The sequence below is a fragment of the Syngnathus acus genome, chromosome 17 (assembly GCF_901709675.1).
Source record: "Syngnathus acus chromosome 17, fSynAcu1.2, whole genome shotgun sequence".
Classification (NCBI taxonomy): domain Eukaryota; kingdom Metazoa; phylum Chordata; class Actinopteri; order Syngnathiformes; family Syngnathidae; genus Syngnathus; species Syngnathus acus.
In genome coordinates, this window is record NC_051102.1 from 1422960 (window position 1) to 1438145 (window position 15186).

The window sequence follows — 15186 nt, forward strand, 5'->3', positions numbered from 1 at the left end:
CAATAAGTAACTAACTTCACCCAAATAACGCGGGTCACACAAAACATGCATTTTTAAACACAAAATAAGACAGTTGGAGTCACCACATTTGACTTTATTTGGATTTCACGTTTACAGATGTTGTGGCTGTTTTCAGATTTGCAAGAGCGTGTATCGTCTGTTCCTGTGGCATTTAAGTGGGATATGAGAGATTGTTTTAATTCCCTTGACAAACTATTGTACAGTTTCTTATAATGTAAATAATAAAAAAAGTCATCAGAAGTACAAATGGCTTTGTCTTTTTCTCTGCTTTAGCACCTTTCATGTATAAACACTGACTTTGTGACAACAGTGAGAGAGAAAAAGAAAAACCTCCAAACAAAGTCGGCATTTCGGTTCATACAAATGCATATTATACAAATCTTTGATGAGTAGTTTCTTTAGGTTGGACAGCTGACCATAGATTTAGAATTAATAGAATGGAAACTAGTGACAGAAAATTGGCCTAACTTAAAGGGTCGTTCCTTTTTTGGGCAGGGTAAAACAATCTCCACCCAGATCAAGCTGCATCAGTGCTTTACATTCGATAATGATCATGCTCATACGTAGAGGTTTGGTTGGTGCTTTTGTGTTCATGTGTACGCTGAAGGAAAGCTCCTTCTTTCATTCTACCAATTCTAATTCTGTGGCGTAGAGAGAGCATTGCAGTTCCTCACTAGCATATCCAGCGGACAAAACGCTCAAAGAAAGACGGCTTGTTCAAAATGGCGTAGTCGTCGCCTCTAAAGATGGACGACATGTCACCGAGCGCCACTTTCCGCAGCACCTCCTCATCTGTGTCACTTCCCAGGGCGATCACCGTAGGAACACCCTCGGCTCGCTTCATTGAGGACACGCCCTCCTCCAGCTGCTCGCTGGACGTAATGCCATCGGTGATGAACACAAAGGCCAGCTCAGCGTTACGACGAGCTAAGCGGTTGCCCTGCAACACACGTGATGAATTGTCAACATTAGGGATGGTTGGCTACTGATATCAAGTATTCATACTGGTATCCATCTTGAAAAAAAATTGTATCGAGCAATCTTTTAAGATTAATATTTCTGTATAAAAGAAGGTACAAATGGACAACCTCAAATTCATTTTTATGGGTGATTATAAAATTTTCAGTGAAGTTAGAATGGACTTCTTTCAGGCTGTGATAGGAAGCAGATGAGATTTTCATTCATTTCCCACCAAAGGGAGCAGATTCCAAAAATTGTTGTTATGGGAGGAAAGAATGACCAAACCTGAGACTCATCTCAGATGACCTACCATATTTTTCTAGGCCAAGAGGAATTGCGGTCATTTAATGTTTGGGTTGGGTTCACAATTTGTTAGCATTCTGGACTCGAGTCACTGTCGTGAAATAACCAGGAACTTTTCTCAAGGGAGACATGAGAGCATAGGCTACTCATTCCTCCAACGTGACTGTGTGTTGTGTTTACCTGAGCACCTGATCTATAAACCACATTGTTGACAGCGTGGATGATTGCGTTGCCCAGAGCCGAGGAAGAGTCCATGTAGGTTACTCTCGCCAGCGAATCGGAGATCACTGTCAGATTGTGCGTGAGTGGGAACTCGACTCGCTGTTCTGTCGGGCTGCCGTACTGCACCAAGGCATAACGAGCGCTCCTCTCATCCGATGGGCCATCTGCCAGGGTGAGGCGACGAGCCACATTGTCGATGAATTCCTTGGCCCGCCGGTGGTTCTCCAGTCCCATCCGCTCAGAGCCGTCCAAGAGGAACACCACATCCAATGGCCGCTGCACACAGCTGGCCACAGCAGGTTCTGGAACACACACAAAAATATATATATCAAGTGAGCCTTTGATTGCAATTACTGGAAAGTCCAATTCAACAGGAAACCATTCCATTTGCTTTCTATGCCAATTTATTCAGTTCCAATATATAACGTACTATATTCTTTACAAAATTCACATCTGCAAGTTGCAGTCACTGAGCTGGTATGACAACAACAGCTGAGATGAAAGCCATCAAGTCATCAATTGTCCAAGTTATTCTGCTACAAGCCAAGCCACATGCAGCAAAACATGCACATATAAAAACCATAGCTGGTTTTAAGTCTCTTAAAAAGATCAAGGCACCATAATTACATCCCAAGTGAAATTAATCAACACAACGCCAGACATCTGATTCATATACAATATTGTGTGTAAGTTGACCTTTGTGGCTGATCACGGAACCATGGATATGTGCAAAATGTCTAATTATATGAAGTCATTTCCGCAAGCCAGTAATTCACGATGGAAATAAGGCTTCATCACAAAACTACCTTCCACAGGAGAAGCATCAATGGCTCCATACAACGTTTCTCCCAACAAATGGATGACATCCATCATGCGTCATCATTTAAGTTCCCTGGACACAGTCCCTGGTAAAGTACTTAGAATTCTTTGTTTTGCTTTTGGGAAGCCTGCCTGCCATATCTAGCCAATAATCAAAATGACCCGCATAATGTTATTTATATTGCACGACATAAAAGGTGCAGTGGTGTTAAGATCTCCAAGTCCAGCATTAAGCATATTTGTGAGGTAGCGGGGTTAGCATATTAGCATTAGCAGAGCCCTATAGCTTTCTCAGGGTCTCCCATGATGTCTCCATAGACATATTTGAAGGAGTCGATGAACAGCTGGGTCCACTGCTGCCTGTCTGTCCCCTTGGCCAGTTTTGCTCGTTGGGCTGTGTATGCCATGGTTGCCACGCCAACACCATATTGTTCCTTGCCCAGTTGCTTCAGAAGGCCGGCGACACCCTCCAAAGAGGTCGGGACCAATGAGGGGGTGCCTTCCTCGGCTAGAGGCCTCCATGCGGGAGGGCCTTGCCGTGAAGTGAAGCGCCCTCCTGCAACAAGGGGGCGGAATAACATTGTGGGCGGCGTCCCACCAACACCACGCAACGCGGGCAAAATTTTTTTGTTGTTTTTTTACACTGTAAAAACTGGCGAGTGAAATTCACTCAGAAAAACCTAGCAAAGTTTTTCTACTCAGAAATGCTAAGTACATTTTACAAGGAGAGATTTGGGGTCAATTTGACTTATTTTATAGGTTGATGTTTGGACAATACATAAAATGTTTGGTTTGTTTGGCGCATGAGGAAAAAAAACTTTGTGAAACCTTATTTTGTTCACCTTTAAGTTCAAATACTAAAAGCAATATAGTAACACCATTGTACAGACTCATGTTTGTTTTAAACGGTAATTGATTACGAGAACAGCAAAAATGTCGACGAGATGGACTAACACAATTTGGAAAGACAAAGAGACGGGCACAGAGACAGACACATAATGCAAGTACCAGATTGACAAATGTCATTTCTCCAAGTTGTAAAACCTTCCAAAAGCTTACCTGTCTTACATGGCAGGTCCGGGCATACAATAACAGGATCTGAATGAAAGACAAACACAGAATTAGCCAGGATCTACTTTTATAAACGTTTTGTGTCCTTGTTTATGTCCACGTACCTGGGCAGAGGACTGTCTCAATCTTGTCAATGAATTCCTCTGCCACAAGGTCGGCAAAACGCCTCATGCCCAGCACCCTTCCATCCCTCTGACAGGCTATACTCTTGAGAATTTCATTCTCTTCAATCTGATCAAACATGTCTCCAATACCGATGGCGCTGACATCGACGCTAGGATCGCTGCAAACAAACAAGTGGACGCCCCAATAAAGCATTAGCTCAATCTCGCTTGACGTCAAGGCTGATGTGACTTTCCAGGTGGTAGGTACCTGCAGAGGTAGGTGAGCAATGAATCATCATCTCTGGGGTCGAAGCGTCCGTCGGTGATGACCACCACGGTGACGTTGGCTTTGGCTCGACGGCTGTCCCTGATCAGATTGTCGTAGGCGTACTTCAGAGCAGATGGAGTCCATGTTCCTCCAGCGATCCACTCCATGCGCTTCACTGCGTCCTGAATATAAAACATCCAACAAGTGATTAGGTTCTACAGAGCAGAACTAGGTTAAAAATCAACATCAAACTTATTGTTGTGCTTAAGTTACAATTCTGTCAAGTGACACGAAGACGATGACACAACAGCAAAATGTTAAAGAAACAACAATCGTCCATATTTGGGTGAGACCTTGAACGAAGAGAGGGAATCGATTTTGGGATCGTCGAGCCGGATGGCCTGGAAAGTTCCGCTGTGACTGTACTGAACGACTCCCACTCTTGTACCTGGAAACAAAATCAAGTTGAGAGAGCTGAAGCTTGAGCTGACAAAGTATTCCCATACCTGTTTCTGACTGAGGGTCTTTGGCCAGGGATCCTAGTCGGTTGATGGTGTTGATGACAAAGTTTTTCTCCAAAGTAAAGTTGGTCAGGCCAACTGACTCGGAGCTGTCAATCACAAACACAATGTCCAGAGCACCACATCGTTTTTCACAATCTGCAAGCAGAAACACAGACGATAAGGATGCGAGTCATGTGACGTTGACTCAGATGACATCATAGATATGAATGGAGGTTCACCGCAGCAGCCGCATGTTTCCCTGATGTAATTCATGACATCACATTCCTGCAGGAAGATATGATCATCAAATCATGTGTGCCATATTTGAATGGATGCGATAAAAACAATCATCTTACAGTGAGGCCAGGGTCACCCTCAGGACCAGAATCTCCCTGAAGAAGAAACAATGACTTAATCAGATGAGGCCTTGAAATTAGCTTGACGCAGTTTTTCTTTACTTACATCACGCCCAATTTCTCCTCGAAGTCCTCGAGGTCCAGGCTCACCCTGATGTCCTGGTTCACCCTGTTGAAAAAGAAGTTATACCTGCACAATCCAAAGACTTGACATGACAAACAAGTGATGCTTACTGGCACTCCTGGGGTTCCTTTTTGTCCGGGATCACCCTTGGGACCACAATCTCCTCTGCCGCCACGAGGTCCACGATTTCCCTTCTCTCCTCTCTCACCCTACAAAAAAAGCCGTCAACTGTTGTGGCACAGCTCAGGCGTGGATGTAAACTAGTTGTTGGTACCGATGATCCTCTTGGTCCAGGATAACTGAAACCAGGTCTTCCGTGGTCTCCCTGAATGGATGTGAAAGAAGCAATTAAAACACTCATCATGTTACATCATATACGATGAAGACAGACAGATAGAGATCCACCTTTGGTCCAAGTTGTCCTGGATCACCTCTTGGTCCAGCATCACCAGGGTCACCTCGTGTACCCTACGATGAAAAGAAACTAGAGTTTATGTTCAAAACTACACCTTTGGTTGATATTCCCAAATCAAACATTTGAGTTACATTTCGTCCTGGCTCTCCTGGTGTACCTGGTGGTCCTCTGGGGCCTGGAAGACCATTGTCCCCCTGTTTAGATGAGAGGTGATTTAGAATTGCTCTCATTTAAAAATATTTGAGAATGTCCTCTTACCTTTGCGCCTTTGTTTCCTGATTCACCTGGAAGACCCCTCAAGCCCTCTGATCCCATTTCACCCTAAATATAAAGAACAGTCCAAAAACATAAGAGACACTTTCACAACAGTAAACAACAACAAAAACTTAGTTCAATTAGCTTCTGGTTCCTTCAGATTTCTCGCAATAAAAACAGACCTAAAAGGTGGTTTTGAGAAAGTATACTAAATCATACCTTGTCCCCTTGGACTCCATCTGGTCCTTGAGTACCCTTTGGTCCATAATCTCCTCGCCTCCCCTGGTACACAAACACAGTCCAAATCCAAACCAACTCAAAAACAGAAAGAAAGCCAATTATTGAATTGTTCTTACAGGCTCTCCTCTTGATCCAGGAAGTCCTGGGGTACCCTAAAAAACAACGCACAGATGAGTAAATGTGAAAGAATCTGAGATTTCTTGGGTAATGTTTTTATCATCTTACAGCAGATCCTTTGAGTCCAGGTAAACCGGGCGATCCGGGACTTCCCCTTTCTCCCTGTAAACCACAATTGTCCTCCATCATTCCGAGTGATTTAAAAGTTAACCGATGATGTGAGTTTTCATCGTCCTCGTCACCTTAGGTCCACCTTCGCCAGCAAATCCAGGAGGACCAGATCTTCCAGGACGTCCAGGATCTCCCTGCAGGCAGATAATTCCGACAAGAGTGATAGATGATACACTTGATTTCCTTGAAGTTTTGTTTGTTTACCTTATCTCCAGCAGTTCCAAGAAGACCACGTTCGCCGACATCTCCCGGATGACCATCAGAACCCTGCGAGTGTAAACAATATTTTCAAAGTGTGCCAAAACACGCTTGTTCACGGTTTGGTTGATAATATCTTTGTCATACTCTGTCTCCGGGGTCTCCTTTGCAGCCAGGAGCGCCTATCCGTCCAATTTTACCCTGTAAGCAAATCACAAATAGAACATCAAACAGTGGAACAAAAATGTCACTGTTGCAAACTGTTTTGAAAATTAAAAGGTGTTGAAGTTAAATGATATTCTTTACCTTCTGTCCATCTGTTCCATTGCGCCCTGGGATTCCGGCTACACCCTGATGACAAGAAAAAGATGCAATTAAGAAAACAAATGATCACACTGAATCATAATAATATTTAAGAAGAAGAAAGATGTACCTTTTTCCCTTGGGTCCCCAACTCTCCCTGTGGACAAAAAAAGTCATTCACGGTCACTTGGCATGATCTTTCTTTGCCTCCCAATTTCTACCAGATTAAGACCAAAGCCTCTCACCTTCTCGCCTTTAAGTCCTGATTCTCCCTACACAGAAGTAAATGAAAAACAGAGAATCAGAGCAAAATTCACATGCTCCTCCTGTAAATGCTGTTGGAAATTTGTCTTACTTTAATACCAGGCTGACCGATGGGCCCCTCGATACCTGGGTCACCTGGGCGACCTCTCTGACCTTTTGGACCTGGATCACCATTGTCTCCTTTAGCACCCTGCGGTGGAAATAAGTTGTGAGTGGAAAAGTTGTACAACAAACAATGCAAAACGTGTGTGTGTCTGAGAATCTCACTTTCTGGCCTCGATGGCCTTTTGGACCTGGTGGCCCTTCTGTCTCCAGGCAAGACACTTGATAGCACTGTAGGAGATGGAGAGAAAAATCATTCAAGTTGCATTCTGGAAAGTCTTGATGGTGTTTTGTCTCACCTCCACAAATGCTTGATGTTTCTGTGGAAAAAATACAGACGAAACAAGTTGTGATAAGAAACAGTTTACTCAATGTGTGCCTACATTTGTAGCTTTGCGTTTGAGTCACCATGGTCTTAATGATGCGGTCAATGGTGTCCGTCTGGATGACAGGTCTTCCAGAGCTCAGATCAACAGCCAAGAAGTCCCTCCTGTAGACTGCAGCTGGAGCGTTGGCAATATCCCTCAGCCCGGTCTCATCGATATTCTTGGAAGCCGCCACCACAAAAATACCGATGCCCTCGTCACGCGCCCTTTCTGCCGCCACTTTGATTCCCCCGCAGGGGTTTCCGGTCACATGGCCATCGGTGATGACCACGGCAAATCTCAGGGCGGTGGGGTATGAGGGTGAGCGCAGCATTTCCATGGTCATGTTGGTGAGGGCGCAGTCTGTGTAGGTGCCCTTGCCCAGGTAACGAATTCCCCTGACACCCTGGCAACAGTCAAATGTCAGAGAAAAGAAACCCAAGATATCCCATCTTCATCAAAGGCTGCCGGTGAAACTTACCGAGATGAAATCAGTCTTGGATCCGAGGCGGCTGAACACTTGCTGTCTCTGGGAAAAGTGCAGCCCACCGATATTCCAATTGATTCGAACAGCACCTCGAAGTTCGGCCGCTTCTAAACGATCTGCAAATTGCTCACTGAACCGCTACAATAGAAAGAAGCAGAACAATACACAAAGATATTATTTGTAAGGTTAAATTGTATCTCTCCTGTACTTTGGATGGGAAAATGTCAATGGGGGACAATGATTGACTTTTGATGCTAGAGTTGCTATTAAAGATGAACCTTAATGCTCTCCACAAGTGATCCAGGGGGGGACTCCTGCAGGGCGATGGTCTCAGACGTGTCAATGGTGAAGTACACATCAATAGGGCATTCTCTCTTCTCTGGAAAAAGTAGAAGGGCGGACACAGATGTTATCAAGATGATAAGATAAGATGATGATGAGGATCTGTAGCTGTTCAGATAAACATCCACTTACTGTTGCATTCGAGTTGCTGGCCGTTACTCAGGGTTCCAAAAATAAGGCACAGCGCAATGACCTTTAACCCTTCCATGTTCTTGTCCGTTCTGTTAACACACACAGCCATGCACCAAGCAAATGAAGACAATCATTTTTCTGTTACACATATCCTCTTTAGGTGAGAGTGGAGACTGATCTCCAGTCAGGGCCCTTACAGGGCAACAAACATTCACGCTTACATGGAAAATTTGAGGTGTTCAATGAACCTCACATGCGTGCCCGTGGATTTTGGGAGAAAGCCAGAGTGTTTGGGAAAAAGAACATTCAAAGCATTGGGAGAACACCAAAAGTCTCCACAGGATGGCTTGAAGTCAGAAACTCTCAGATGTGATAACCACTAGTACAGCTTGCTGCTTCTGATGCCAAGAAACAAACATGATGGGGTTTGACAAGTCGTGACGTCACATGATGCAAGGAGTGAACTTTGGGTTTGAACATTCCCGACATGGCGTCAAAGCAGACTCACAAACGTCTGGCTATGTATCACATGAAAAGATGATACGAGGGCTACTTACAACATATGCAAATGTTTCATTTTGTCAGAGCTAGGAAATGCTTGCGATTGGACCGGATACACCTACCAATCCACTAGTTGGGGGTTGTTCTGTTCTATACTGCTGTAACTCTGACAGTCCCGAACATGTCAATTTTGGCAAGATGTCTATCCACCAATATAACCCATTTTCCTACCAGCAGGTGATCTGCAGCCAATCCCAACCTATATCTGGGCGGGAGGCAACAAGGTCACACCCTGGACTGGTCGTCAGTCAATCAGAGGGCACATTCACTCTTCCATGGACTATTCACATTGAATTCATTTAACATGCAAGTTAATGTTATGCAGGCAAACCGCACATTGCAAGTCGAGATTGAAAACCCAAACCTCAGAACTGTGAAGCTAACCAGCAATCACACGGAACATTCCAAGCAATGCCCACCTGAAGACGGCAAATAAATGAATAAATTAAGAAATAACCCCCACATGTCCAGTCAACTAGATTCACGTTTCACGCCTCGTTTTGGGCCTCGTCAAAATTCCGCATCGGAGGATCAATTATGTCGCCCTCTAGCGGATGAAAAGTAAAAGGATGCCGAGAAGTCGTTCGTGCAGATGGAGTTCCAACTCTGTTCACTGCCTGGCCGGGAAAGTGACGCGTTTTTAACTCAATCTTAAAAAAATAAATAAAAAAAAGAGCAAACGTATATGAAGCGATTTTAGCAACAAAATTAAAGAATTAAAGACTTTGTGAGATTCAATTACCTTGCACATCAACTTTTGTTCTGACACAAGTAACTCATCTTTAAACACATAAAAGCAAAAATGAGCCAGATGAAGAAAGGAACAGATGAGTGGAAATAGAAATACACGTTACTGTGGAAGAAAAAAAAAAAAAAACAGCACCACTTACCTCAAATATTTCCAACTTCAAAACGTTGTGCACCCCTGGTCCAGTGTGGATTATTTCCTCATTTCATAAATGGGGGTACACAGACAAAAAAATGGGGGAAGAAACGAGAAATAAAGTCCTGGACACCCGTTTACTCTCCGCAGAAGAGCCTCCGTTCGCTCTCCTGTCCCGGTCCAGCCCCAGTCGAAAGCACTGATCCCTCCTCCCGTATGCGCACAAAGGTTCGCAACCATCCGCTAGGGAGCGCCGTGGCTCTGCAAGAACCACTGTGTGCGCGCGTGCGTGCACGACAGGCCCATTGTAACAGTGGCCACTGTGGAAAGGAATTGTGCCAAACCTTCAGATGAGTGTTAACCCTTCAACACACAACAGTGGCAGGACGTACCAAAGTACGTTTCTGTATTTTCAAGTGTTTGCATTCTCCTACTCCTGTCTCTGTCAAAATAGGCATGTTCCTGTTTACAACTTCTTTAGATGTTGACACAAAGCAAAACTGTATCTTTACTTCTACTTAAAGTGGGAGTGCTTTTGGCACCACTGACGCAAACACACATGAATGCATTTGGGCCTCAAAAATGATGATGACTCCACAGGTATTTTGTGATGTTCACAAGACATGTAGTAAAAAGTCTAGAGCCCCCCCACCCCAAGTCACCTTATTGAAAATATTTCCAGGCGGTTCATCACAGTACATGTGGTGAGAAAGTGAATAAAACCAAACAGGATGAAACGCAGACTAAAAAGCGCCCTTGCTTGTGTCTGTTTGCAATTATTTGGTGTAGTTAGAGAGGTTTATACGCGGCTTAAACACTGACAGACTGTCCTTGACCCTTTTTACCGTCTTGACGTGTGTAGGTGCGCGTTCATGTGCTGGTTTGTATGTGTTTGAAGACATGCTGGGAGTTCTCCTCTTGAGTGGATTAACACACTTCAGCACCTCACTTGGTCTGATTTCATCTTCACTTGATGGTTGCCGTGGCAGCTGCAGCAGCCACATGTTCTATCATGTCAATTTGTCCAGTTGAATTTGGAAAGGGGCTTGCGGTGGCTTGTAGCCACTAATGTGTTCTCCAGCAACAACGCAGGGGTCAAAGGCTCTTCAATGCTGGTCCACAACTGTTACACGAATGAAGGCTGTGGAACTACAAAGGTCGAACACAACATTGGCTTGCTAATTTGAGCGCTCTTCATATGATGTTTTGCAGACGCAATTTGTTTTTCGGGAATAAAAAATAGCCAAAGGAAACGCTAAATGCACGAAGCCAATGGCCATGAACTGAGGTTTCAAGGAAGTCGTTCTAAATTGCCCGTTGGGGCATTTGACTGTACATGTTCGAAGTCATTTTCAATCCAGTTTATCTTATATAAACCTTTTTGTTTTAACCAGTTAGAATATTACAATTATTCCAAATACCGTATTTTCCGGACTATAAGGCGCACCTAAAAACCTAAAATTTTCTCAAACGCCGACAGTGCGCCTTATAGTCCAGTGTGCCTTATATATGGATCAATTGATGAATTTGTTGATCCATACTGGTTGTACACAGTGCTCTGCCAAAATGTTTCAGTACGTTTTAGTACGACTAGTAAATTACAAGGTCGCATCGCTTCCCAACATTACGGCAACTGTAGTCAGGGGGCGTCACCGAATAGCTGTTGTACCCGCGAGGCTATTTCATTTCAAAATAGGCTGCTCCGTTAATGTTTCGAGTAAATTTACGGATTGATATGGAAGGGAAACATAGGTAAGCAGTACCAATGTGTTAGATCGAACTTTAGTCAGTTCCGATCATTTTATAGGAGATCGTTTGAGAAACGCGATTGTTTACACTTTGCTGAGGCTCATGGGAGATTGCGAGCTGAGGCTCATGGGACTTTGCGGATGGCTAATGCTATAACGATAGCTGCTATACGTACCAGGCTATTTCATGTCAAAATAGGCTGCTCTGTTAATGTTTCGAGTAAATCTACGGATCGATATGGAAGGGAAACATAGGTAAGTAGTACCAATGCGTTAGATCGAACTTTAGTCAGTTCCGATCATTTTATAGGAGATCGTTTGAGAAACGCGATTGTTTACACTTTGCTGAGGCTCATGGGAGATTGCGAGCTGAGGCTCGTGGGACTTTGCGGTTGGCTAATGCTATAACGATAGCTGCTATACGTACCAGGCTATTTCATGTGAAAATAGGCTGCTCTGTTAATGTTTCGAGTAAATCTACGGATCGATATGGAAGGGAAACATAGGTAAGTAGTACCAATGCGTTAGATCGAACTTTAGTCAGTTCCGATCATTTCATAGGAGATCGTTTGAGAAACGCGATTGTTTACACTTTGCTGAGGCTCATGGGAGATTGCGAGCTGAGGCTCGTGGGACTTTGCGGATGGCTAATGCTATAACGATAGCTGCTATACGTACCAGGCTATTTCATGTGAAAATAGGCTGCTCTGTTAATGTTTCGAGTAAATCTACGGATCGATATGGAAGGGAAACATAGGTAAGTAGTACCAATGCGTTAGATCGAACTTTAGTCAGTTCCGATCATTTTATAGGAGATCGTTTGAGAAACGCGATTGTTTACACTTTGCTGAGGCTCATGGGAGATTGCGAGCTGAGGCTCGTGGGACTTTGCGGTTGGCTAATGCTATAACGATAGCTGCTATACGTACCAGGCTATTTCATGTGAAAATAGGCTGCTCTGTTAATGTTTCGAGTAAATCTACGGATCGATATGGAAGGGAAACATAGGTAAGTAGTACCAATGCGTTAGATCGAACTTTAGTCAGTTCCGATCATTTCATAGGAGATCGTTTGAGAAACGCGATTGTTTACACTTTGCTGAGGCTCATGGGAGATTGCGAGCTGAGGCTCGTGGGACTTTGCGGATGGCTAATGCTATAACGATAGCTGCTATACGTACCAGGCTATTTCATGTGAAAATAGGCTGCTCTGTTAATGTTTCGAGTAAATCTACGGATCGATACGGAAGGGAAACATAGCTAAGTAGTACCAATGCGTTAGATCGAACTTTAGTCAGTTCCGATCATTTTATAGGAGATCGTTTGAGAAACGCGATTGTTTACACTTTGCTGAGGCTCATGGGAGATTGCGAGCTGAGGCTCGTGGGACTTTGCGGATGGCTAATGCTATAACGATAGCTGCTATACGTACCAGGCTATTTCATGTGAAAATAGGCTGCTCTGTTAATGTTTCGAGTAAATCTACGGATCGATATGGAAGGGAAACATAGGTAAGTAGTACCAATGCGTTAGATCGAACTTTAGTCAGTTCCGATCATTTCATAGGAGATCGTTTGAGAAACGCGATTGTTTACACTTTGCTGAGGCTCATGGGAGATTGCGAGCTGAGGCTCGTGGGACTTTGCGGATGGCTAATGCTATAACGATAGCTGCTATACGTACCAGGCTATTTCATGTGAAAATAGGCTGCTCTGTTAATGTTTCGAGTAAATCTACGGATCGATATGGAAGGGAAACATAGGTAAGTAGTACCAATGCGTTAGATCGAACTTTAGTCAGTTCCGATCATTTTATAGGAGATCGTTTGAGAAACGCGATCGTTTAAAGAGGGCTCGTTGGTTATTGGCTAGTGGATGCATACCGCAACCCTAGTCAACCTCAGTTTGTTGCAGTATAGCTTCTATTTTATGCGCCTTATAATCCGGTGCGCCTTATATATGGACAAAGTTTTAAAATGGGCCGTTCATTGAAGGTGCGCCTTATAATCCGGTGCGCCTTTTAGTGCGGAAAATACGGTAATATCTCTGCGAGGTGAAAAACTTTGCACATAACATGGGCTCCAATTTTGCAAGCAGAAGCAGTTTCCTTGCCTTGTTCAGTCTCCTAGCTCCGCCCCTTGTCGTTACGGTACCGTAATCTTTACACACCATTGGCCCAGCAATAAAAAATGGGGTAGGGTGTGTCTAGTGACACATTTCCTTGAGACTGGATTGTCACCTCAAAACGAACTAAGTCTAAAGAGGCTTAAAACTATTTTGACATGTGGCGTAATGCTGGATTATTGGGCTATTTTCACAAGGTGGGGTGAGAACTTTCCGGGAGTTCACATTTCTTCAGAAGTCTCCAAAAACATGATGAAAAGTCCCCAGATTTGTTGCTCATCACCCAAAAAAAAAGAGGCTCAAGAGGTTGGAAAAGTCACAAAATATAGCAACAGTGTCACTAAATTGCAGTCGCTTACTTTGATGGATGCCTGAACTTCGCTTTTGGTCATCATTTAGGTACATACTATAATTGGATTCAGTTTTATAATTTGAAAAAAAAATGTTTCCTATAAAATTGACCTTTTGAATTGGATTAAAACATCCCATCCATTCGTCCATCCGTCCGTCCGTCCATCCATCCATCCATTCATCCTCTGAAGTACAAATATAGTTCAAGGCCATGTTGCAGTACTACATCCTGCAATGCTTTATCTCCAACGTGGTCAGCATGGATTCCAAGCAGTGGAGTGAAACATGGACCAAGATCTGGACTTGTCACTGGTGGTGATTTATGGTACAATTGTAAATGGGGCTTTGAACGGACAATGAGTCAATGCCAGCTGAACTCTACGAATGGCTCTCAAATTTAGAATGTGACTCTTGTAAATTTGTAAATGTCAACGACAGGAAGGCTCAATGGATTATGAGTCCCTATCTAATTGGAGGCAAAGTCTTTGGCAGCATTTTACCGAGGAAACGGAGGAGGAGAGTGCATGAAGAAGAAAAAAAAGAGGAGGCGGAGGAGTCCAGCTGCTCACCAGTGAATCTCATCTCTGTCTTAGCCATGGAAAAGTTTTCCCTTAAAAAGAGAAGAGGAGTGGAGCAATGTGCATGGGATGGCGGAATAAAGTGTTGGAGGGGGTGTTCTGGTCCCTCTTAAAACTGTGACTCATAAAGCAGGAATGACCCTCTCCCCCAAATAAGAGTAAAGCAGACTCTCTCTTAGTTCTCACAAATGCTCTCTCAGTTTTTTTTTTTTTTTTCCTTTCCTCAATTTCTTTCACATGGACCAAGATGACTTTTCAGCCCGGGGGGAATTTTGCATAATTGTTCCCAGAATCATAAACAGTTCCAGTATCACTTTGCTTTTTCCAAAGAACTACGAATTCACTTCATACTGTATGCGAAACGTGACAATCAAACATGTATGTGCACCAGAATGCAGACATTGACAATGAAATAGAACATGTATGTTCTCTGCACTGACTTGAGATGTTTTGCAGCGCAGCTCCTGGGTGCTCACGTTTCGTCCAAGCAGACACTAAATTATCATAATCTAACATGTTTCTCTTCGGAATCCCTGATGTCACTTTCTCCAGATGTGGTTTGCGTTGAGGCAAAGCACTTGGGAGTCGTTACCTCGTCGCTCCTCTTCGCTCAACTTGTGTCACTCGCATTGGACGCTTGCACTGAGGTCTGAGAGGAATCCGAAAGGCAGCTTTGGAAAACAGGGGGAAGGAGGAAGTGCAGTCTCAGAAAATACTGTTGTGGGCCAAGACAAATTTCAAAGGAACAGTCCTGCTTAAACAAATATTGAGACACAAATGCGCTGAAACATGCTGAATCAC

The 15186-nt window shown here is 43.8% G+C and overlaps 1 protein-coding gene across 3 annotated transcripts; it reads right to left on the reverse strand.

Annotated features, from left to right (window-relative positions):
* Positions 1 to 73: 73 nt before the first annotated feature.
* On the reverse strand, positions 74 to 15015 carry col6a2 (collagen, type VI, alpha 2). 3 transcript variants are annotated; one of them, XM_037276367.1, is made up of 32 exons: positions 14826 to 15015; positions 8143 to 8231; positions 7947 to 8047; positions 7663 to 7806; positions 7225 to 7587; positions 7116 to 7136; positions 6982 to 7047; positions 6806 to 6904; positions 6696 to 6722; positions 6581 to 6607; positions 6454 to 6498; positions 6295 to 6348; positions 6154 to 6216; positions 6021 to 6083; positions 5887 to 5940; positions 5778 to 5813; positions 5641 to 5703; positions 5425 to 5487; positions 5298 to 5360; positions 5157 to 5219; positions 5026 to 5076; positions 4862 to 4960; positions 4734 to 4796; positions 4628 to 4663; positions 4511 to 4556; positions 4275 to 4427; positions 4122 to 4216; positions 3769 to 3950; positions 3501 to 3679; positions 3385 to 3423; positions 1465 to 1808; positions 74 to 961 (listed from the first exon to the last, which is right to left on the reverse strand). In XM_037276367.1, exons 2-32 carry the CDS (start codon positions 8216 to 8218, stop codon positions 695 to 697), a joined length of 3045 nt encoding a protein of 1014 aa, XP_037132262.1. In that variant the 5' UTR covers positions 8219 to 8231; positions 14826 to 15015; the 3' UTR covers positions 74 to 694. The 3 variants fall into 3 exon arrangements, with proteins under 3 accessions (XP_037132262.1, XP_037132261.1, XP_037132263.1); XM_037276366.1 differs by lacking the exon at positions 14826 to 15015 and adding an exon at positions 9594 to 9774; XM_037276368.1 differs by lacking the exons at positions 74 to 961; positions 1465 to 1808; positions 14826 to 15015 and adding exons at positions 1893 to 2881; positions 9594 to 9776.
* Between the last annotated feature and the right edge of the window lie 171 nt (positions 15016 to 15186).